The 23,730-nt window shown below is 38.9% G+C and overlaps 1 protein-coding gene across 1 annotated transcript in view; it reads left to right on the forward strand.

The window, feature by feature from the left end:
• Fbn1 (fibrillin 1) overlaps positions 1–23,730 on the forward strand; it is a 228,871-nt gene that overhangs the window by 12,961 nt on the left and 192,180 nt on the right. Inside the window, exons 3-4 of the mRNA XM_048793250.1 lie at positions 17,410–17,492; positions 19,628–19,726. Coding sequence (XP_048649207.1) covers positions 17,410–17,492; positions 19,628–19,726 — 182 coding nt within the window. The remainder of the gene's footprint in view (positions 1–17,409; positions 17,493–19,627; positions 19,727–23,730) is intronic.

Here is a 23,730-nt window from a genome sequence, read left to right on the forward strand (position 1 = left end):
GTTATTGGAGATTGAACTCAGGAGCATTTGACCACTGAGCCACATCCCCATCCCTATTTTATATTTTATTTAGAGACAGGGTCTCCCTGAATTGCTTGGCACCTCCCTTTTGCTGAGGCTGGCTTTGAACTCCTGATCCTCCTGCCACAGCCTCTGAGCTGCTGGGATTATAGGTTTGTGCCACTGTGCCTGGCTTTTTTCTTCTATTTTTAAAGTGCCTTCAAAATCTGAGCTACAAATAAAACAGGGAGAGTAAGAATATCAAATAGGAGTTGAAACATTAAGAAAATAAATAAATTTGGAGTAAAATGTAAAAATTTTACCTGGGAAGCTTGGGGTCTTCAAAAAGAAAAATTGGTGTAAGGTTTTTGTTAGGGGAAGGAAGGAGGAAGCTGAAGAGAAAGGAGGAGGAGGTGCTGGAGTGAAGAGCCCTGTCGCCCTTGGACCTGAGCTGGGCAGAGCAGGTGCTGAGTTTCCACAAGTGTGGATGACAGCTTCCTCTCTCCTCGAAGCCCTGGTACCAGGTGACCTCAGCCCTTCACCAGCCTCTTTAGAGGACAGAGAGCTTTGAGGGGAGAGTCAAAGCATGACAGAAAGACAGATACTTGAATATGAAAAAAAATATTCCATCAAACCATTTAGAGGAATGCAGTGGAAGAGCAGGTTAATCCACATTTACTGTGTACTGTGTAGATACTATGTAGAGTTTGGTGTATCCTCTTGCCCCAAGGATAATGGTTATTGTCCATAATTTCCCCTATCCCTTCAGTGCTAATTTATCAGAGTGTGTAATCAGACCCTAATAGGTTTGTACCTTTGATGAATATCTTTCAAAGGCTCTTTTTCTTATTTTGTAATTGAAGCCATGACTCGGGTCTTCTTCCATAGTCAGATCTTTCATCTTCACAAAAATATTACAAATGAGAGTTAAATCTGTCCCACTGGACAGATTTTAGAAATTCATAGATGCTGAAGCCAGAGCCAGAGAAGGTCCATTATAAAGTGCTTCATAGATAGGGAAGCCAAGTCACATGGTTACAAGAGCTGATTTAAGTGGAAGTGTGGTGTTGGGTAGAAGATGGTGCCTCTCTGTGTTCATATCCTGGACAGCTGGCTGCTCTCTGCAAGTCCTCCACTGAGCTTGATATAAGCAAACCATCCACATAAATGTAGGCAGGGATGCTTTTCTTTTTCTCATTTATTTGGCTTTAGAGGATGTGATCAGTGATTCAGTGGCCAACCCTTGGTGGCGGGGGTGTCACTGTGCAGTAGGCTTTTGGATCCATAATGGTACCCTGCTATTGATGGAAGCTTCCAGATTAGTAGGGTTGTATGGGATGGGGCTTTTCTAGGGAGGTAATTGCTAGTAAGGTAGCAGTGGGGGGATCAGAGAGAGAAGTAGGAGTCTTTTCTGAGAGCCCTTACCACAAATGATCTTACACTTCTAATTGACAGTTAAGATATGAAATGTTCTGAGGTGCACCAAGGCAATTCTGGATCTGTGTTTGAGCTCAGTCTCTTATTTTATAACTTGCTGACTAAGTTATCCATGCTGCTAACTTATACATTTAGATTCCAGGCAATAAGTATGTCAAGATGAAAGAATTTCTTGAATTCTTGCCTTTTCTCCTATATCATCTCCCCAAATAAATTTGTAGAACATCTGCATAACCCAAATGACAACTACTTATTGAGCATTAGATGTGGTTTAATTGGACTGACTGTTTAATTCTCAGAATGAACGTCTTGTGTGAAGCCTACTGATACTATTCTCTTCTTTCCAGTGATTCTAGGCAAAACCACCATTTATAATAGCTTTCCCTTTACTGAGAGGGTTAATGTCGGAGGTGACGAGGATAAGTGCTTTGCAATGAAGAACTTGATATGAACCTTCAAGTCGACAAATAGTTTTTAATCTTTCATGGACTGCTGCTGCTTCACACCCCAGAGTTTAGGCCACTGACCTCAAGTTTGCAAATTTTATATCCCATTACCACCCTGTGAGCTCTGTGCTCCCCAGGGCCACATAGTTGATGTTTTAGCTGGAATCTGAGAAAGTGTCTGAACATTTCCTGAAGAGCTGGCTAGAAGCTATTTTGGCAGTTCAGTCATAAAAACCCAGAGCTAGTGGCTGGGGTATATGCTATAATTACCTCACACTGTTTCCTATTTGAGCCTGGTTGTGGGTCATGGGGTAGAGTGGTATTGCTTGTGGGACTATATTTTAAAGGATTGAGGAGTTGTTTTCAATGAACATTGGCCATGTTTTCAGGGAGGCTTGAAGTGTGTGTGTGGGGTGTGCATGCCTGGGGTCAAATCCTGGCTCCACCACCTACTAGGAAGAAACCTCAGACAAGTGGCTTGACCTCTCAAAGTCTCATTTATTCACTTGTAAACAGGATTATGACACACACTCTTCTATATTGCCTCAAGAATTCATGAGAGTACATTTCAGGTTCCTAGTACAGTGCCTGACATGTTTGGTTGTGATGGTTAAGATGTGCTATTACAGGTCAGGAGAATGGGTAGTGGAGTCGTACAAAAAGTGATCTTTTCTTTTATGGCCAGAGCCAAATACTGGATAATCACTAATATTTGAATATCATATACTTCACTTTCTCTTCTTGGAACTGGTTGTTTTCAGAAACATAGGAAGCAAACATGGAATTTAAAACATTTTTCAATGCAATTTTAATAGAAACATTCTTTTTCTATGCAGATTTGGTTATATTTAAAGGTAGTATGTACATAAGTTTTTACTTTTAGATTCCACCCCCCCACACACAGTTGTGTTACCTTTATTGGGAAATGAACTTATTGACTATTATTCCATATTAATATATCCCCCTGAACTCTTCCAAAAAAATTTACTCTTTTAATTGGCATGTCTAGCAAATAGGCCTTGTCTCCTTCCTAATGAGTAAGTACTTTTTTTCTTTTTCCCCTCCTTCAAGAGCTTTTGTGAAAGAATTTAGATTTTAGGAAATGGAAGGAGTGATGAGAACCACTCTTTTTGGCAGCAATGCAAAGAGATATTCTGGGAGTTAGGACTGTTTTGTGGCAAGATGGTTGGTCATTATTGAAAAGTACTTTGACTGCCTTTATTAGAGTAAGGACTTGGTTATGATCAGGTAGACAAGATGATTACTGGCAATTCCAAGTTTCAGGACCATCTAGCCCCAGATCTAAGGTAGGGAGATGAACTCTCTCCTGGCTACACATCACATCTCCTGGAGAACTCGGGTACTTCCCTGATCACATGCACATCATGGTGGCCAAAAGACTGAGCCGTGTGTCAGTCCTGCCTGAACCATGTGGAATGGCTACTAAGCTCTTAGAATCAAGAGGAGTTTGGTTAGAAAGGAAGGGGAAGGGGTATTAGGTGGGTAAACCTTTTCCATAGAGCCCGTACTCTGTCCACTCACTTGGTTATCCCTGTCTCTCAGGGTAATTTGTGGGCAGGACCCACTTGTGTGATTGGGGCCAGGCTGACTCAGTTTGGCCACCCCTGAGAAGAAGCAGAGCCTCACTTTCCAGCTGAGTATCCCCTTTCTTTGGCTTCAAGCCATGCAGCAACACAATGCTCATTTGGTACAAAGGGATTCTTGTTGTTTTTTCTTCCATGCCCTATTTCTCTTCAGAAATTAAAAATCTTTTTTTTTTAATCTTCATTTTTCTTTTAATGATTTCCATTTTGATTTTAATGTGGGTTGACTTCCAGAGAGATCTTAAATATTGAACATCCGGGAAACTGGAACAAATCATGCATTATCTTAATTTAGGCAAAGCTTGGAAGAGTCCCTGTACTCTGCACCCTACATGCCAACCTCTGGTTAACTGATTGGCAACAAATTCTAAGAAGTTGTGTTTGCTTCATATTCATTCACAGCCTATAAAAATAAGACCATTTTAAATAAGGAGTGGCTTAAACAGATAATGGTTAGTTTTCTATTAGCCATTAGAAATGTTTAACTTCCCAAATGTGGCTCTTCTGCGTGGGGTAAATCATACCACCACAAATACAAAGTTTCTAAAAAATGCAAAAATATAAAAACAAACAAATATCAGGTACTTTCTGTGCTCCAGTCACTTCCCAGGAGAAAAATAAACCTCAAATAAAATAAATGTTTCTTTTTAAAGTTTTGAAAACCTTTCAGGAATTTTACAAGAATATGCAGACCCTTTTTTCCTTTTGTAAGCAATTCCAACTTAATGTAGACATTGTCGAACATGTGACAGCAAGACAACAGGGTCTGTTTGACCTCAGACTGACTCATCTGCTCAGTTGCTTTTGGACTTTTTCTTGAAAGTAGGTTAACACACATTCTCACACATGGAAGGCTCAGAAAACATACCAGGATTCCTTGCTGAATGATTTCCTCCCCTCATTTCATAGTTCCCATGACTCTAAGCTATAAGAATCCTGGCATTTGAGTACAGAAAAGCCAAAATTCAACACTTACAGACCTAATACGAATCAATACTTTTCCCTCAAATTTTTCCCTTAGATGCATCTTTTGTTACCTGATGAGTTTGTTTGTCAAAAAGATGAAGTATACTTATGAAAATGAATCATGTCAGAAAGTAGTTGTAATGCCCAAGGGAATCTATCCCCTGGGCTGACGTAAGCTCAATTATTTGCATGAGTGTAGTTAAGCCATTTGTTCTTGGATTCCTCATCTAGTGAATATTAACCTTATTTCAGAGCTGTTGGATATTTGAAATTCACATAAACACTGGCCAGCCCTGGCCATTTATTCAAGATGGCAAACATGCTGGGATTGGATTGCTATTATCTCCATGTCTGGGTCCTTGTCCCTCTCAGGAGCATGGAGGTATATTAATAGATGCAGGTGGTTCATCGAGTGAATGAAAAAAAGAAAACTGAAGTGTGGTGTGATGTTACCCATCAGGACTTCCAGATCCTGCTGTTGTCTGTTTTATTCAGTTTTTTAATTGTAGAATTTCAGATACCTATAAGACTGGAGAGAGGGATGCAATGATGCTTCAGCTTCAGCATTTATCAATTAATTGGCAGTCTTGCTTCATCTACTTCTCTGTGCCACAGATTCTTTTGAAGCAAATTCCTGAAAAATTCTTTCATTTGTAAACACTTAATATATATCTCTAAAGATAAGGCTTCTTTAGGAAACATAAACACAACAGCATTATTACATTTAAGATTAACATTAATCTTTTAGTATTGTCGGTGATCTGGTAAGTTTCCCTGATTAGATTTTATATATATATATTTTGTACCAGGGATTGAACCCAGGGATGCTTAATCACTGAGCCACATCCCCAGACCTTTTTCATTTTTTGAGACAGGGTCTTGCTAAGTGGCTTAGGTCCTCGCTAAGTTGCTGAGGCTGGCTTTGAACTTGCAATCCTCCTGTCTCAGCCTCCCGTGCCACTGGGATTACTGGTATGTAATGCTGCACTTGATTCATAAATTTTATTTGATTTTCTTGACATAGTTCATTCAATTCAGGATCCAAATGAAGTCCATATTTTGTAATTGATTGATATCTTTTAAATTTTTAAAAATATAGATTGTCATTTTTTTGCTTTGTAATTTATTTATTAAAGAAATTGGTCATGTCCTGTAGAGCAGTGCTTCTCAAGATGTGGGTCTGCAAACTGTCACCAGTCTGGGAGAAGATAAGAAACTTGTGCATAGATGTAAATTCAGTATTTTACTAGGTGCACTATTTAGCTCAGCTGATGTGTTTTCCATAGCAAGACTTTATCAATGAAAGAGGCAATAAAATAGTTCACATTCTACTTATATGCCTTTTCTCATTAAAGACTAGTAATATCTAGTGTGTGAATCAGCACTGGCCAGTCCTTGGGTCACACTTGGGTACACTGCTGTGGAGTTTCTCACAATCCAGTGACAACTGCACTCCTCTGGCGTGGAGCTTACCATGTTCCTTGGTCTCCTGTGTGTGTTGTGAATTGCTAGCTGTGGCTAAAAGTTCTGTCTATCTCAGAATCTTGATAAGGGGAGAGTGTCATTTCATTTGGAGGCACATTTACAACCACTAGTTTCTCTATTTGTGACTTTAGCAGCCATTGGTGATCATTGCCTAAACTCACTAATTTATTAAAGCCCCAGGGTGGAAATATTTTAATTCAGTTTTTCACTATTTATTTACTTACGATGTAAAGTTTTATAACTAGTTCTGAATTTACACCCAAGTTTCACAGCCAGCAATGTCTGCGGTGCTGCTGGGTCTGCTTTTTCTGATCCGTGTCCTTGAGGGTTGTAGAAAAATTAGGTAATGTCTAATAGGAAGGGTTGGCTATTATAAGGGAGACACTTGTGGACAATTCACACAGAATGGTCCTGACACTTGAGGGAGCAGACAAGGAAGGAAATAATTCTGCAAAGATCTGTAACTCTGCCCTTATCCTACACTATTTTATGCAAGTCGAGATGGAAACACTCAGTGTTATTTTAAGGAGTTCCAGGCAAGGACATTATGAAAAATTGGTAAGATTTTGCACTACTGGTGGAAAGAAAAAGATATCTTCAGATCTTCTAACGTTCAGAAGGGAATGTTTGTACCCTCATTTCAGCATGTCTTCCTCAGGAATGCTCATTTATTTAAGAAACTGGACTGAATATAACTTTAGCAGTTCAAATGAAAGGTTCTGAAAACCAGTGGTACACCCGGTGCCCCAGCAGCTTCTCTCTGAGTGCTGGTGAGGATTGGTGTGTGCTTGTGCATGTGTGAAAGGCGCATTGTCGGCATGCATTTCATGTCATGGAAGGTCACTGTGGTCCCCTAAGGCCAGGTTCATTTCTGTTAAGTGCAATAAAACTCTCTGGTTTCGAGAACAAGCTTTTAGTTTGTCATCAGGGGCTGCTGCAAAGGATTGGAAACATCATAGGTACATTCGGAAGTAGACCTGGCAGATGACAGTGACAGCATCCACCTTAGGCGCTCCTTAGGTTGAAGCTTGCGCTGGCATTTAGCACTCATTCTACTTAATTACAGCTTGAAACACAAAACACTGTCACCATCCCCAGAGCTGGAAAGGTGTTGAGAGGACAGTGTTGGCACCACTCAAACTGAGAGGGAAATTCTTTGGACTGGATTTCAGGAAAGAGCTATGTTGGAGGGGTGGGGGGGGGGATGAGCAGGGTTGCCGCTTTGTCTGTATTCTTCGGCAACCTCTTCCTTAAGTTACAGACTGTGAAACTGGAGGTGGTTTTAGGACCATCTGGGTCACCTTGGCCTTTGGCCTTTGTGCAACTCATTGTCTTCAGGACTATCTCAGATGTTTGCTGGTATTGCCTGATGATTTTGCTTCAGAAACTACTTTTCAAAAGACAGGACACACCCATGTTCAAGGGTACATACAGCACATATTTCAAGGTCGGCTCTGAGTAGGTTTCAAATTATCTACATTTTGATTCATTATATTGCTCCCCATTCCTCAAACACTGGACATGTTAAGAGAAAACTGGTGTTTTTATCAGAGGGAGCAGGACAGGGTTCTCACCATGCAGAAGCTAACTCAGAATCAGAAATACTGATCTGTAAGCTCAGTATCAGCTCTCTCCCCCAATATATTTTATTTTTTGCAGATCTGGTAAAGGAAAACCAGAGCACAAAAAATGTTGTACAAATGAGTTTATAAAAAAGAGAACACATTCTCTTTGACGTATTTATGGAAACATCTTTCTGATCTTCAATCTAAAAATCTTTAGCACTAATCTTGGAATATTTTATTCATAAATTCTCTCTTTTTTTATTAGTGATTTAGGACATATTTCCTTTGGGTAACCTTTGCAGAAGAAAGACTACTTCACTTCTCTGCTTTTCAGTTTCTTCATTTGAAAATGAATACAGCAATACATTTTCTTGATAGGGTTTTGGGGAAAATTTGCATAATCATTTTGTAAATTATAAAGCTCTCTGAGAATGGATAATTATTTTTATTTTACAGTATGACTTCACATGGACTAGATAAACTACTGACTTAATTAAATTCCTTCACATTTAGGTTATTTTATTTAAAAATTTCCAGATATCTGCATGTTTAGAAATAAATGTTTGCAACTTGGTTTCAATTGCAAAATTAAAAAAAAAAAGCTTTGCAAGTTTTATACCCCTAATATTAGGAAATACTAATTTCAGTGAAATGACTTCTAAAGCTCTATGCTTTTACCCAACTTTCTCTGACTCTTTAGAAACTTAAAATTTATCAATGATCTCTCTCTTTATTTTTTTTTTTACTTTTTAGTTTCTTAGCAACAGTGTTATTTCTGCTTTGATGAAAGGGTTTGGTAGAGAAATGTTTTAAAAGATCTGCTGCCTGTTGACAGCTATGAAGTAAAGTCTGAGCTAAAAGATCCATGAGTTTGAGCTACAAAATATGGAAGGCTTTTGAGATAAAAGTTTCTAAGTGATGCATTTGTAATGTGGAAGAATTACACTCTCAGACTTCCGGATATCTTTTGTTTTGCATTTGATTTTTTAATTTTAATTTTCTAAAACTAAAACACAGTGAATGAAATGATATTGATTTCTTACTAGTAATCATCTTTTTCCTTTATTATTTCTTATAAACCTTTCCAGTAAATTAAATACTACTGTGATAGAATTCTTGCTTGCGTATGTTATCTTAGTTGGAAGTATGTTTGAAACCCTAAATCTTTACTTACCACTTAAGATTTAGATATTGTGTTAGCAACTGAGGTTACAAAGATAAATCTGAACTCTCTTTAAGGAACCCCCATTACAAAAGAGGGTAATTATCCAGTTCCAGGGGATCTGAAATGCTTGAATAATTTGGAATGAAGCCACCAAATAAGATTCAAAACTGACTTACTTCTTTGCCTCATCTGGAAACCACTCTTTTAGGAAATAATTCACTAAACTCTTGGTCTTTGAGCTAGGTCTGGGTGCTGATTTTGTATTACAGTTGTTGGCAGGGTGGGATCTTTTGGTCTTTAAAATAAATCAGGTTTAGAAGTTTAGAACATCCTACAACTTTTTCAGTCCCTAATTTATGGGCTTATGGATATTCCATATTGGTCATAATGGTCTTCTGCTTGGGGTTGGGGAGAGTGTTGTACCTAGGGCTGGCTGTCCTCTTAGGACTGTGTGGGGTTGCTTGAGTTTAAGGTGTTGGGTTCTACAGATCACTGGGCAGCTTACTACAGCTGAGGCATGGTGGGTTTTCATGGCCAAGTTTCCTTCAGATTGCCTGCTGTGGAATGTTCCCCATAAAACAACATTTTAAGTTGTGGTCAGGTTCCCAGACCAGCCCACAATGACCTATTTAGCTGATAATGTAGCCTAGAGACCGCTATTTGACTAGTTTAGGGACTAAACCACCACCTATTAACATTGTTTCTGTTGGAAAGGCCATTCCAACTTCTAAATACCAATGTGTAGAAATGAAATTTTAGAGCTTACCTGTTTGTCAGTTGGGAGCTGCCAGTATTCAAAACTAACATATCAAATCACCTTGCACTCCTAGATCCTGAGAACCCACTTCTGTCCTCTACTCTTGACCTCATTGGCTGGTTTTCCTGAGGCTGCCAGAACATTCAAAAGATATTATCTCCCCGGACAGAACTCTTGGTTTGAGAATTTCTGGGAAGTGGTGAGAATCATGGTTTCAAACCCACATTGCTTCTGTGGGGGATAACAAGGAGGTGAGGGGGCAGTGAATTCCATGACACCACCCCAACCTGCCTCACTGCACAAGCTCTGAATTCCCACCCTGCTTCACTTGTTTTGTGTTTTTAATCATTTCTATAATTTTGTCTACCCTTTGGAAAAGTACATTGTGGCTTTGGCTTGAATAAAATAGAGCAAATATCCCAGTCAAAGAAAATGCCATGGTAGTTTGAACTCATGGGGAAAGTCAGGGAAGGCTGCAGAGTTCTGGGAAGCAGTTCTTCAAAACACCATGTTTTTGTGATGTCATTGGTCAGATTTTCTCAGATGTTCAAGAAATACAAATCTGAGATGTGCCATTTTGTGTGTGTTTGTTCGTTTTGTTTTGAGGCAGCCTTTTCTCATCCCTAAAGGGTCAAATAGTAGTTCCAACTTAGAAATAAATAACACCTCTCTCCATATATTTAATGGGAGCACCTTTTACATCCTTGACAACAAGTCAAGGATGCTAGCAGGCCAGAGACAGATCCCTTCTCCAGAAAGGAGGTCCAGTGCAAAGTCAGCCAGCAAGTTAAATCATTACTATTAGGGACTTTGGGGAGCCACTCAGGTGGTTTATCCATCTGAGCAGAATCCTAGGTTCTTAGTGATGTCTAATCCAGAGATCAGAAGCATGAAGTGCCTCATGCCTCAGAGGAGTCAGGACTTGCTGGGCACAGATGTTCTTTAAACATCTGTGCTTCTGGTCTTGGTGGTTCAATGTCTTGTTTCCTATTATAGTAGACCCCATGGCTTTTTGAGCTTTAAATCCACCCCCCTCAAAGAAAAACCCATAGAAGCACATATTCCAGTCTCCTGTAAAAGGATTCTAACAGGATTTAAATTGGCTGTCAGTTTAAATTGACCTCCCAGATTTAGGGAACTGCCTTTTCAGCTTTCAGTTTCCTCAGCTCTCTCCATGTGTGGGGTGGAGGGCCTGCCTGGTGCCCACTGTTGTTAGTATTTATACTACCATGGTACATTTGTCACAGTTGTGAACCAGTATTGATACATACTCATTATTTTGAACTCTATTCTTTTTTAAAAAATATTTTTTGGTTGTTGGTGGACCTTTATTTTAATCATTTATTTATATGTGGTGCTGAGAATTGAACCCAGTTCCTCACACATACAAGGCAAGTGCTCTACCACTGAGCCACAACCCCAGCCCTCAAAGTCTATTCTTGATTCTCACATTTCCTTAATTTTTCCCCTGATGTCATTTTTATGTTCAAGATCCCATTGAGGATGCCATATTATAGTTAGCTGTGAAGATTTCTTAGGCTATTGACAGTTTCTCAAACTGTCCTTGTTTTTTATGACTTTGGCAGTACTGTAGAGTGCTGGTCAGGAATTTTGTAGAATGAGCCTTAATTGGAATTCTTTGATGTTTTTGTCACCATTAAACTGGGATTATGGGTTTTGGGAAGAAGACCACCGAGGTTGGGCTCCATTTTCATCACATCATCTCCAGGGTTTACAGTATCAAAATGACCTTACTGTTGCTGTAAACCTGGATCACCTGGCTGACGTAGTCTTCGTCGGTTTCTCCTCTGTAATGTTGCTTTTTTCTCTCCTTTCCATTCTGTGCTCTTTGGATGGACATCAGAATGTGCAACACATATGTAAGGAGTAGGAGTCTTGCTTCATCATCTCAAAGGCAGACCGTCAGGCTTTGCAACGCACCAGCACAGGAGATTCATCACTTTTCTCCCATTTATACATTTATTCAATCATTTATTTATGAGCATGAACTCATGGATATGTATTTTCTAATTTGTCTACAATCCAATGTTACTTTTGGGATTTTATTGTTCAGAATTTCTAGCTCTGGGCATCCAGAGTTCTTTTACTTGGCTCCTGTCCCTTGCCACTTCCTGGTCATTGTGAGTATTTGTTTGCGGAGTACTCTCTTACTCTCTGTAACTGCAAGATGCTATAGACTCATCTTGTGTATTTCCTTTCCAGTCTTAGAATTGGTTGTTTCTCCCAGTGTCTCTGGTACTTTTTGTGGCGAATTGGTCTAGAAGCCAAGATCTGGGAATTAGATGTGCTATTAGTCACTTTCATTTCTTATCTGACAGAGTACTTGGTACATAATAGGTTCTCATTAAACATTGATTGATTAATGGCTTTATGCTTGTGGGCAAGGCACTTGATCAGTTGTGTACCTGTTGTGTGTGTGGTGATGAACTTACTGATTACACAGGAAGATGAACCACGGAAAGGTGGATACAGTGAGTTCAAGGTGGTAACAAGACATTTGATTCTATATGCCCTGAAAATAGGCATTGAAGTTAGGAGAGAGAGAAAGAGAGAGAGAGAGAGAGAGAGAGAGAGAGAGAGAGAGAAAATCAGAGAGAAGGACAAAGGAGAGAGAAAAGGAGAGGTGAGGAAGGTAGGGAGGGAAGAAAAGGGGAGAGAAAAGAGTAAAAAACAGATTCTTCTTGGTTTGGAGGAAATGATAATGAAGTCACTAGTCTACTGGTGATGGAGAAAGCAAGGAAATAATAAAACTTTGGAAAACTAGAGTATGAACTATTCTTTACGTCCCTTTTTAGATTATTTTTATTAAGAAAAACTGCATGAAGTAGGCTAGCGAGGTTGGCTGGCTTGCATCTTCAAAGTAGAAAACCAGGATTGTCTGTGTCCCCGCCAGTGTTGAGCCAGACAATCCAAAACTGAGTCTGTGATCTACAGAGCCCAGCTGAAGCTTGAGGAGGCCACAGAAGCTGTTTTCATTACCAGGGTTTTTGACGTTTTATTCCTCTAGTTGTTGTGACTGGCAGACGGGCTGGGACAGTCACACGTGGTATTCAAATCATTGCTGACAGACTTGACCTCTGCCTTTAGCAAACAGGACCAGAATGAAAGTGTTAAAACAAAGGTGGGGGTGGATTTGCAAAGTCTGTTTGAAGAATTATAGGAACCTTCAGTAGACAGCACTCAGGGATTTTCTTTCTGTTTTTTTTAATCTTGATAAAAGTTTGTCAAAACCAAAATCATGATGTGTACTTAACAATATATAGAGCCCATATGTGTTGGTAGTATAATTGTCCTGTGACCTATCACATATTTGTCATTGGGAAGTGTTTCACTCTGGAATAGTGGGTTATTAATGTATTATCTTGGGACATATTACATGAGCTTTTGGGTGCCTTTTCTTTTGTGAGGGACTATGCATTTTGATATCCCTTCACATTTATACTCAAGAGGTCAATAGTCATTTTCCCTTGAAAGATCAAAAAGCAGGCTACTCATGGAGCAGGGTCAACCTCATTAGCCTTTATCTGATGCTTAGTGTTCTCCTTGCCCAGGGTTTTAATCACTACACAGCCTGGGAAACTCTCACATGTGAAATAAGAGCCCCCGACCTTGTTTTTATTACCCCAACCTTGTCTGAAAAAGAGTTTGCACTTGGGAGAAGAAGCAGAAAGGCTATCTTGCTGTATGAGAGGCCAAACTTGCAGAAGTGGGTTCTGGCTAAGGAATGTGGACATGCTGCAGACATCTTGCACAGAGGCCAATTCTTGCAATGATGTGGTCAGATGTGGTACAGCCCAGCTGTTTGCTCCATCGAGAGAGGCTTTAGTTAGCCCACACAATCTCTATGAATGCTGTGTCTGAACCGGATCCAAATATCAAGCCTGTTGAGGCTCACCCATCCTCCAGAGTGATGGAGTTGGGTTGTTACAGAGCACAAAATTCAAAGTAATTGGTAAGAGAAGTTACAGATGAAAACTTTGCTATTTTAAAAAATGTAACAGTGGTAAAGTCTAATATGAACTCCTTTGCCCCATGGACTGTTAGAATACAGGTTAAAAAGACAAAATATGCTTTATCTTTAGTCTATTGATGGATGTTGTGTAGTTTTTATTACGCATGTCACTACAAATGCTAGTGGGTGAAATATCATCTTGTCTTTTAAAATGAATCTCTGCTCTGACATAGTGGTTTAAAGAATGTAATTCGAATGGAGTCAGGTTTCCTGAGTTCTCAGCCCCATTATGTACTTCCAATCTATGGGACCTGGGCTACTTAGTTTATCCCTCCTAAGCCATAGTTTCCACAGTATAAAAGATAATAACAATAGAATTTATCTCAAAGAGTTGCAATGAGGATGAAGGAAAGTATCTTTAGCATTTAGCACAAAGTTGTTTTCCCTGCCAAGCATGGTGGCACGTGCCTGTAATCCCAGCTGCTTGGGAGGCTGAGGCAGAAGGATTTCAAGTTCAAAGCCAGTCTCAGCAATTTAGTGAGCCCCCAAACAACTGAGTGAGATCCTGTCTCAAAATAAAAAATAGAAAAGGACTAGGGATGTAGCTCAGTGGTTAAGTGCCCTTGGGTTCAAATCCTCTTGCATACAAAAATCTTTTCCCTTTAAATTTTAATTCTTTAATTTACTAAATACTACTGCTCCTAGGCAGAGTTTTAACTCTGACTTTTTGGGGGGAATGGGTTGGTGGAGATGGCTTTTGAGGAGAAAAGGAAGAGAAAATGGTGTGAATGATACACTTTGATTTATACAAAAGAGTAACTTTATTAAAAATTTATCTTCTTTGTAAATGCTGTTTGTACTGAAATCTTAGAATAAAGTCTTTTATAATGGAAATAATCCAGCATGTCTCCTTCAGACTTTACATGTTTTACTGCTTTCCAACTTAAATAAGACATTCATTTATTTCTAGAATTAGAGCTATTTTCTTTCTGTAGAAAGAAATGCCACCCAGCTTGTTTGAATGAGTTCCGCGAGTTTGCAGTTACGAAGACCAAAATTATCAGGGGAGAAATTGTACATCTTTCTAATACTTTTTGTTGAGCCACATAATGTAATAGTTTTGAACACTGCTAAAGAATGAGGGTCAAGGAGAGTAAAAGTCATTGTCATATGATATTGTTGATTAAAACAATTGAAATTAAATAATATATCACTAGTTAGAAAAGATAAGGTTATAAAACAAAAAATTCAGAGATGCAAACACAATCACAATCTAAAATTATATAGAATTTTAAGAAGTGGGGTAAAATGAAAATGGAATATACTAATGAAAGGGAAACTGTGTGTGAAAGCATTCTGTTTGAAAGATAAGATAGTCATACTTTAAAGTAATGTTGCCTTAAAATATGGATGTCGAAGTGTAAGAGCACAAATTTTGTGAATGGGCATTAGATGACAAAGTAAAAGAAAGCTCCTTTTGCTCTCCTGGTTTTCATTCATTTAAGGTTAGTTTTAATCCTTTCTGTTTTGAGTTCTTCTCATTTTTATCTCTATAGCACCATCTACTATGCTTGTACTTCTGTGTTTAGACTTAAACAGTACCCATTGCTATGAAAGGTGAGGACTTATCACCAAGAGAGCTGTACTTTTTCTCTCTTCTTAATTTTTTAAAATAATTGCAGTAGGAACTTTACTTATTGGGTATTTTAAAACACTATGTAATGAACTCTTTCTTGGGTCAACTGCCCCCGCCTCCTCCTAACTCATTTTCCAGTTCGTTCATCTATCTGTGTCATTGCTTTTACACTGTGAAATTTTATTTTACAACTATAATAAATTGTAAGATCTTCCATGTTTTGGCTGTAAATTGATTCTAAACACTGCAAAAAAAAAAGATAGTTTATAGTTCATAGTACTATCATTTTCCAGGTACTTTTGGGAATTCTTATGCATATCTCACTTTGGAGGACTGAAATGACTGATTTGTGACCCTTTTCTGTTAGCTTTTTCACCCTGTTATATGTGTTGTTACTCCATAAATACGATCATTTTTGTCAGACAATATGACCTGATTTTTGTTTGAAAAACATAGTTACTGCAGCCACAGGGCACCCTGTGAAGGCCCAGGGGTTCTGTGAAGCGATTCCAGGATTTGCTTTGGGGTTGGACTGGATCCAGGGGAACTGTTATACTGGCTTTTGGTGGGAAGGTTTGAGGCAGTTGACTTTGGCCTGGATTATCGTTTTAAATTGAGAGAAATTTTATAAAATTTGAAAGTTTTGAGTGTCTCAGCCCACATGCCCTATCCTTCTACCCTATCTTCTCTCACTTCTGTTTCTGGGATTCTGAGTCTGCCCAGGAAGTTCCGGACACTGATGTTCGGGACACTACTTTTTCACAGGATGGAGAAAGGGTTGAGAACCATTGGCTTAGAATCCTCAATACAATGCTTCTCCAATAGAATCCTTTGTAGTTCCTTTGGCTGAGTGAGAGGACGAGTAGGAGCTCAGACTGGGAAGATGATCCCATCATGATCATCTGTGCTGCACACACATTGTCCTTTTCACACATGAAGCCTTGCATATAGACGACTGAGTGCCTCTCACCCAGCCAGGGAGTTAACTCAGTCACGTGCGCGGATGGTCTCCCATAGTAGACAAAGCAAAAATTTTATTATCCCAATCTGTGCAGAAAATAAAATCGGACTCAGAGAGGCCCTAAAGTCATACACATATTAAGCCTCTTTCCAGTTATTTCCCCTCTTACATTGGAGCAGCCCCAGGCTGCTGGGCGTGGAGTTAGGGTCCTTTCCCTGGCACCTCCATCTTCCTTCCTAGTTCTCTTTCTGATCTTGGCATCAGTCAGTCTGAACCATGTATGTGTATATTGTGTGCTGCACAGTGATCCAGGCTTTCTGGGCTATGAAAAGAGTAAAGGACAGAGCAAAGACCTTACCTTGGTTTTCAATCCTGCATGAGGTGGAAGGAGAATTCAGAGGAAGTGCAGGAGGGCTCCATGCCATTGCCTATGGTCTGCATGTGGAGGGAGAATGTGTGAGTGCCCCTCAACTGAGAAATATACTTTAGCTATGATCTTGTGTTTAGAGGCTTATGCTTGTGGAACTACAGTATTTATGCTAGCAAACCTTGGAACAGCCTCTAGTTTGTGAAATTGATTGCAAAACGTTTGACCTTCAACAGCTAGCTTCAACATTTAGGCTCAAAGGACGCAGCAGAATAAAGTGAACATTTTCTTCTGGGTCTCTGTGTGTTACATTGTGTTTTACTTTCCAATGAAGGAGTAGCCAAATCTTTACCCAGTTGCTCCCTGACTTTGTTAAATATGGATCATCTGCATTCTGAATGGAGTCTGTGCTCCAAGTCATTTTGTGATGAGCTGTCTGTAAACAAGAACCCCAGAGTGACACTGATTTTATTTTCCTGTAACTGCTGGTAGCAATTGTGTTTCCAAACTTTTGCTAAAGAAAAAAAAAATATTTACAAGTTTTGGCCTTTATTTTTTCTGACTGATGTTAAGAGTTTGCATTCCTGTAATTTTGGTGAAAGGAAGAATGTGGTAGCATTTTAGAGGTGAGCTGGGCCATAGGAAAAAAATATATAGCTAGTTTGAAAGAGTAGAAATTTAGATCTTTATGTGCAGTAGATTTTATTTTGACCTTTAAAAACCAGATTGGTAGAAATTTTATTGTTTAAATTAGACTCCTGTGGCTACAGGAGTACCTGTGTATTACCATATGATGCACTGCATTTTGCATCTCTGGATTTTATTGTCCCGATGTACTGTAAACATAGATGGTATTAAGGGATATCTCTATTGGTATCATTATGTTAAAATGTCCCAAACTACTAAGCTAGCATTGAGTGCCATGATTTTATTTTCTGTTTGCCAGGATTCATCCTGCTTTTTAATTTAAGAATTTTTACCTCCTTGTTATTTAGTCATATCTTCTCTTCTAAAAAAAAAGTATGGAATTTTATGTTTTTGTTTCAGACCTAATGTATGTGGATCACGTTATAATGCTTATTGTTGTCCTGGATGGAAAACCTTACCTGGTGGAAATCAGTGTATTGTCCGTAAGTACACATCATTTTGCTTATTCTTTTGTTACTTCGGTTGTATGACAATCTTTAGAATTTGTTCCCTTGTAACCACATGCCATTAATATGTTTAAAGTTGAACCTTTCAACTTTAAGCTTTTCTTTTTTTCTGAACCAGGTTGGGATTGCATTAGTTTTGTCAAAGTATTTTCACACTTTTGACTCGATGATATCCTTTAGAATATTACTGAGATATAGAGCTTAAAGCCATAGAGATACTTTGATGGAGGTTGTATGTCATTTGCATATGTTGTGCTTGGATGCACAGACTATGTAATCACTTTGATTTTGAAATAAAGGGTATCATTGCTGATTTTCTTATTGTAATTTCTAAATTTGTTGGCCACAGCAGGCCACAGGTCTCCCCATACCATGCACATTGAATTAGGGTAATCAGAAGCAGATCTAATTCTTAGACAAAGGTGAAAGAAAGGGGACAGAGAATCCAGGAAAGATCAGGATAAAGACTAAGGAAGAACTCCAGAGGCATCAGACATTCTTTTATTGATTTCCACTGTATGAAAAACCTCCATATTCTCATAATAACAAGTGTTGAGTGACAGATCACATGCCAGACAAAGTACTATTTAATGGAGACACTAAGTCAAATGAGTGATGATGTCTTCCCTCCATGAACCTTTACAGACATTATTCCTGTGAAATAAATTCCAGTTTTCAGGAAATCCCATTAGTATAATGAGGAAATATAGAGCTGAGAGAACATTAAGGAGTCACTTAGGTCCACTTTATTGGCCATAATAGTGTTGTATGGAGAAGAGAAGAATAAAATATTTTAGGCATTTTTTTTTTTTTTGTATCAGGCATTGAATCCAAGGGCACTTAACCACCGAGCCACATCCTCAGCTCTTTTTTATATTTTATTAGAAAAAGGGTTTCAGTGACTTGCTTTGGGTCTTGCTAAGTTGTTGAGGCTGGGTTTGAATTCAAGATCCTCCTGCCTCAGCCTCCCAGGTTGCTTGGATTACAGGCATGTGCCAATTTGCTTGGTGACCTGAAAAAGTTTATCCATTGCCAATTCTTGACTCTGACTAGAAAGTTATGTTATTCATCTGGCATAATGTAGTTCATTTTAAGATCAAAATTGAATCACTAGGAGGGGAGATAATGGTATTTGGAATTTTCTAAATGAACTTGACAACAAAACCGTTTCCCAGTGATCTGTAGAATTCTCTGAAAAATGTTATCAGCAGGTACTGAAATAAATGTTTATAGAATTCTTTGACAGTTTATTTCATAATAGTTTCTTCTCTCCATTCTAAGGTCTTTTTGTGTTTTAACCCATTCTGTCTCATCGTCCCAGATATGAAATACCTATAAAAACTTAAACTAAGCAACAAATATGCCACTTATGGTAATTTTGAAACAATATTTGAATATTATCTTTACAGAATGAAAACTTGGGACTTAATAAGTTTAATGCAATTAAACTTAATGTATTTTAGCCTGCACATCATGCATGCCTCTCACAGGACTGTGCAAGAATGTATTATTTAAACTTACTCCTTGGACCACTAGCAGAGAGTTTGGACCCAGCATGACATTGGTCTTTGGGTGGCATGAAAATATAAAACTCTAAGAGATGAAGGGTTTCCTAGTGGGAGTCAGAACTAGGGCAGTGGATTCCAGATTCTCCCCTCAGGCTGTCAATGTCATTCAGAACTGGACAAAAATTAAACATTAAACACTTAACAGTAAAATTGTCTCCCAAGAATATTACTGCAATTTTTTAATCATTAAATTATAAAGTTAGTAAAAAATGGAGTTCTTGTAAACATATATTTAGGTGCAAGATTTTGGGTTTTTTTCCCCCTTCATAGCCAGTCCTGGGCTTTTGATAGATTGAGTGCTGTTGAGTAAGTAGAGAGAGACTGAGGACCACTAACAGGGTAAAGGAGCTACCATCTTCTAAGGAAGTTTTAGTCCAACAGACTTGTTTTATAGGTCAATAATACCTGAGGCTTAAGGTCATGTTCCAACAGTGGAGTTAGTGAGGGGCCTGAGAGCCCTGGGCCCTTCAGTTGAGCACTGGATCCCTGCAGTTAACCGTGTGCTCAGTCTACATGCTGACAGACCTCTGGTTTTATTCACAGCCATTTGCCGGCATTCCTGTGGGGATGGATTTTGTTCGAGGCCAAATATGTGCACTTGCCCATCTGGTCAGATATCTCCTTCCTGTGGCTCCAGATCTAGTGAGTCTAACATGTCATTATATATAATATTATTTTATGTGGTTACGCCCTATTTTCTCCTAAATTTCCTTTTGGCTTTTCTCTTTGCCTGCAATACATTTTTTTCACTATAACATCTGCCTTGTCTGCTTTGCCCAAAATACTTGGAAAGGCTTTCCCCAAACTGGCTTTGAATTTCCTTCTTCACTCTTTATAGGAAAATTACCTATGGGGCATAGTTATATGAATAATATAAGGATTATGACTTTCTATGTAGGTATGGCCTTATTCATCTTTGTATCTCCAACGTAAACACTGTAAAAGATGCTCAATGAAATGATTGCTTACTGACCATTTTTGGCTCAAGAAAACAAAGCATTTTTCCTTGTGGTACTGAAATATGAATTTGATTAAAAACTTGTTTAAAACTCAAAAGACCCCTGCCTTTGCAAGAAGAAAATTTAGGAAGTCTTGATGGCAGTTCCTGGGGATGATTTGTCATGAAGCACAAATGTATTTTCCTTTTCAGAGTTTTGCCACTTTTTTCTATGATCATCATCCTATGATGCCAAATAAATGTCTATAGTTCATCATAAAAAGCCTGTGCTTTTTCTCTTGTTCTACTTTTTTTAAAGTGTGGTATCTACAGCAGTGAATTAGGGAATTGTGGGGGTTGAAAAGGAGGTGAGTCATTAGTTGTTTAAAAAGTTGAAGTTTGTATCTGTATAAACAGCCTCTCAATACCTCAACCATCACCAAGACAAAAACAAAAACAAAATCTAGGGACCGTTTTCCATTTCTAATTCTTAGTGAGAAAACATGTTCTCTTTATAGTATATTCTGTTTTTGTCAGGGTTTTAAGAAAAAAAATGTTGTGGAGTAAATATTTCCTCTTGATTTCAAATACAGACTTTGATGTGTCAAGGTCCATTACCTTTTTGGGGGGGACCTGGAGTACCGGGTATTGAACTCAGGGGAACTTGAACACTAAGCCACATCCCCAACCCTATTTTGTATTTTATTTAGAGACAGGGTCTCACTGAGTTGTTTAGCACCTTGCTTTTGCTGAGGCTGACTTTGAACTCACAATCCTTCTGCCTCAGCCTCCCAAGCTGCTGGGATTACAGGTGTGCTCCACCATGCCTGGCTAAAGTCCATTACCTTTTAAGAGTCCTAGCATTTAAATGTGTCTCTCATAAACCAGTTAACAGGCTAGGGTGAGTTGTCGTGTTTAGCAGACCCTCTTGGTATCCATTCATGTCCTTTGTGAACACAGGTGAACAGGGCAGACTCTGCCTGAGAGCTTTGTATAATTTTTCTGGCATGGGATCATGCCATGTCTAATGTACATACAGGGCAAATTAGAAGTGCTGCAGAGTTAGTGGACTTAGAAGCAAATTTTAACCAATGACATATGGAGAGTTGTTGGATAAGGGCCCCAGCTTCCTTGCCTCCCAGTTGTGATAACTACGAGGTTTATCCTGCACTGTCTCCTGAAATTCCCCACTGAATGGAAATCTTATTCATGGAGTTAGTAGACTTGATAATGTAATTTATTAACTTCTTCCTTGTTCTACTCGCCTATCAGTGTTTCATGGAGTTACTTCAAAAACAAGTTACATCCATTGAAATTATTGTCTCAGAATCTGCTTCTGGGGGAACCCAGCAAAAACAGCTTAATACTAAATACAGCCTGTTGTAGATTGGGATAGAAACCTCCCCATAGGATGGTGACTTTTTGCTTATTGCACTAAATGTAGCATATTATTACTTGACTTCAGCTTGGTTTTGAATGTGCATTCTCCAAGTAACAGCAGGTTCACTCAACACAGCAAGGGCACATGAGCTAGAGAAATAGAAAGAGACAGAGAAATCAGCAATTCCAGGAATATGTCAGACATCTCTGTCTCTATCAGGAAGACCTCCAAGCTGCCATGGAGGAGGGACATTCTCAAATTGGGTAAGAAGTATAGATAACCAGTTGGGAATAGCTCCCCTCTCTCAGAATCGACTAACACTGCACTTCTCTGGGGGAAGAACATAAGGCCAGATGGCAAAACGGGGTTTCCAGCTGGAAAGATCTTCAATAATAGTGGGAACTGCTCATGACTTCTCTGTCAAGTAAAATTCATGAGATGTGGAGACAGGATATTAGCAAGGCCAGAAGGGAAAGTGTGGTCCCAGTATACTTCAAACTGGACATGGAATGGGAGTTAGAAGTGCTGTAATAAAGTAATAAAGTCCTGAGGCCAGATTTAGGCAAGAGACTGAACTCCAAGACTTGGGGGTGGTACTTTCTGAAGAAGTTTGAATCTCATCTCTAATACCTGGACATTGGACAAAGTCCCCAAATGGCCTGTAGATGAGAGTGGTATAAGGAGGATGATCTGATTTTACCAGGATTTTGGAGCCTTTAAAATTGTTGACTTGGACTCCCACTGAACTAATGTTATCTATACAGCTTGCAAAATTTAAGATGTCAGGTTTTAAATTAAGGGTAATTGGAGATGATCAGAATTCCTTTCTGATTCTTGGATGTTCTAGGGAAGAGCTGGTCTTTATACAGAACTTTCTGGTGACAGGGTGGTAGACAGCAATGTAAAGAGATCACTGGATAACTCTTCTGCTAATAAGATAACCTCAATTCAGTTAAATGTTTGCATTAACTACCTATCATTCTACCAAAAGGAATCAGTTTAGATCATTCCACCAATTTTTCCTATGTTTAAATTTGTACTTGCTCTGTGATTGGGTGAAGGAGGACTATCAAGTTGTGGACCTCTTAGGGCCTTAGTTTTCTCATCTGAAAACAGAAAGAATGTTATCAGGGCTGTTCTTCCAGGTGGTTTTTGACTTGAGTGTCCTGTGCCTCTGAGAATAGATAGTGATTTTTCTTGGTGGTCTAAATGAGAGGATACTTTTCTAGAAGGTTCAAACCACCAGTCAGCAAATATCTTGGACATCAAGCTGTGGCTTCCCTTAATCCTGGGGCAATTCTTTACACTGGTCATTGAGGCACCAAGGCAAAAGAAGGTCAGAATAGTGGTTTATCTAGACTTCAATTCCAGGTCTCTTTAGGACTCTTCTTTACTTTGTCAGTCTCTGAGGCTAGAGATGGATGCTGAGCAATCCTAGTTCTCATAAAGACCTATCACGGTTCACTGATCTGTGAATTTACTCTAACTCTTCTTAACTATGTATATACACACACGCACGCAAATGCATGTTAGCATGTGATACTGGGAGTAACAAACTCTTCACCTTAATAGATTGTCCTAGTCTATTCAGGCTGTTCTAACAAATGCCTTAGGAACATTCCTTACAATTCCAGATGCTGGGAAATCCAGGGTCAAGGCACCAGCAGATTGCATGTCATCATCTGCATCCTCACCTGGCAGAAGGGCAGACGGGCTCCCTGGGGAGCTTTCACAAGGGCACTAATCCCATTCATGATGGCTCTGCTGCATGACCTAATCACCTCTCCAGAAGCCCCACTGCATACTAGCATCACACTGGGGATTAAGTTTCAGCAAATGAATTCTGAAGGAACACAAACATTCAGAGTACAGCATATATATATAGTTATATAAAACATATTGTAACATTTATTCTCTATACTTTATATTTTAGAAATTTGGAAAATTTATATTTGGAAGTTAACTTTATGTTCATCCTGTTTCAGTTTTCACACTCTTTAAAAAGGACTTTTAAAATTAAACATTGAGATGATTGTATGCTCAGAGACAATTGTAAGAAATAAATTGGAAAGAAATAAGAGACCCAGAATAGCCTGGAAAGATCCTGAGTACCCTTTACTCAGTTTTCCCCATAATAACATCCTGCAAAATTGTACTACAATATAATAAGCAAGATACTAACATTGATACAGTCGAGACATAGGACATTTACATTATCACAATATTTCCCTCACAGTCATTTCCTTTTTGCCCCCTGCCTGCCTTTATCCTGAAAAGTACTAACATGTTTTCCATTTCTATAATTTTGTCAATACAGGAATGTAAACG

The sequence above is a fragment of the Marmota marmota genome, unplaced genomic scaffold (genome assembly GCF_001458135.2).
Source record: "Marmota marmota marmota unplaced genomic scaffold, marMar, whole genome shotgun sequence".
Lineage (NCBI taxonomy): Eukaryota > Metazoa > Chordata > Mammalia > Rodentia > Sciuridae > Marmota > Marmota marmota.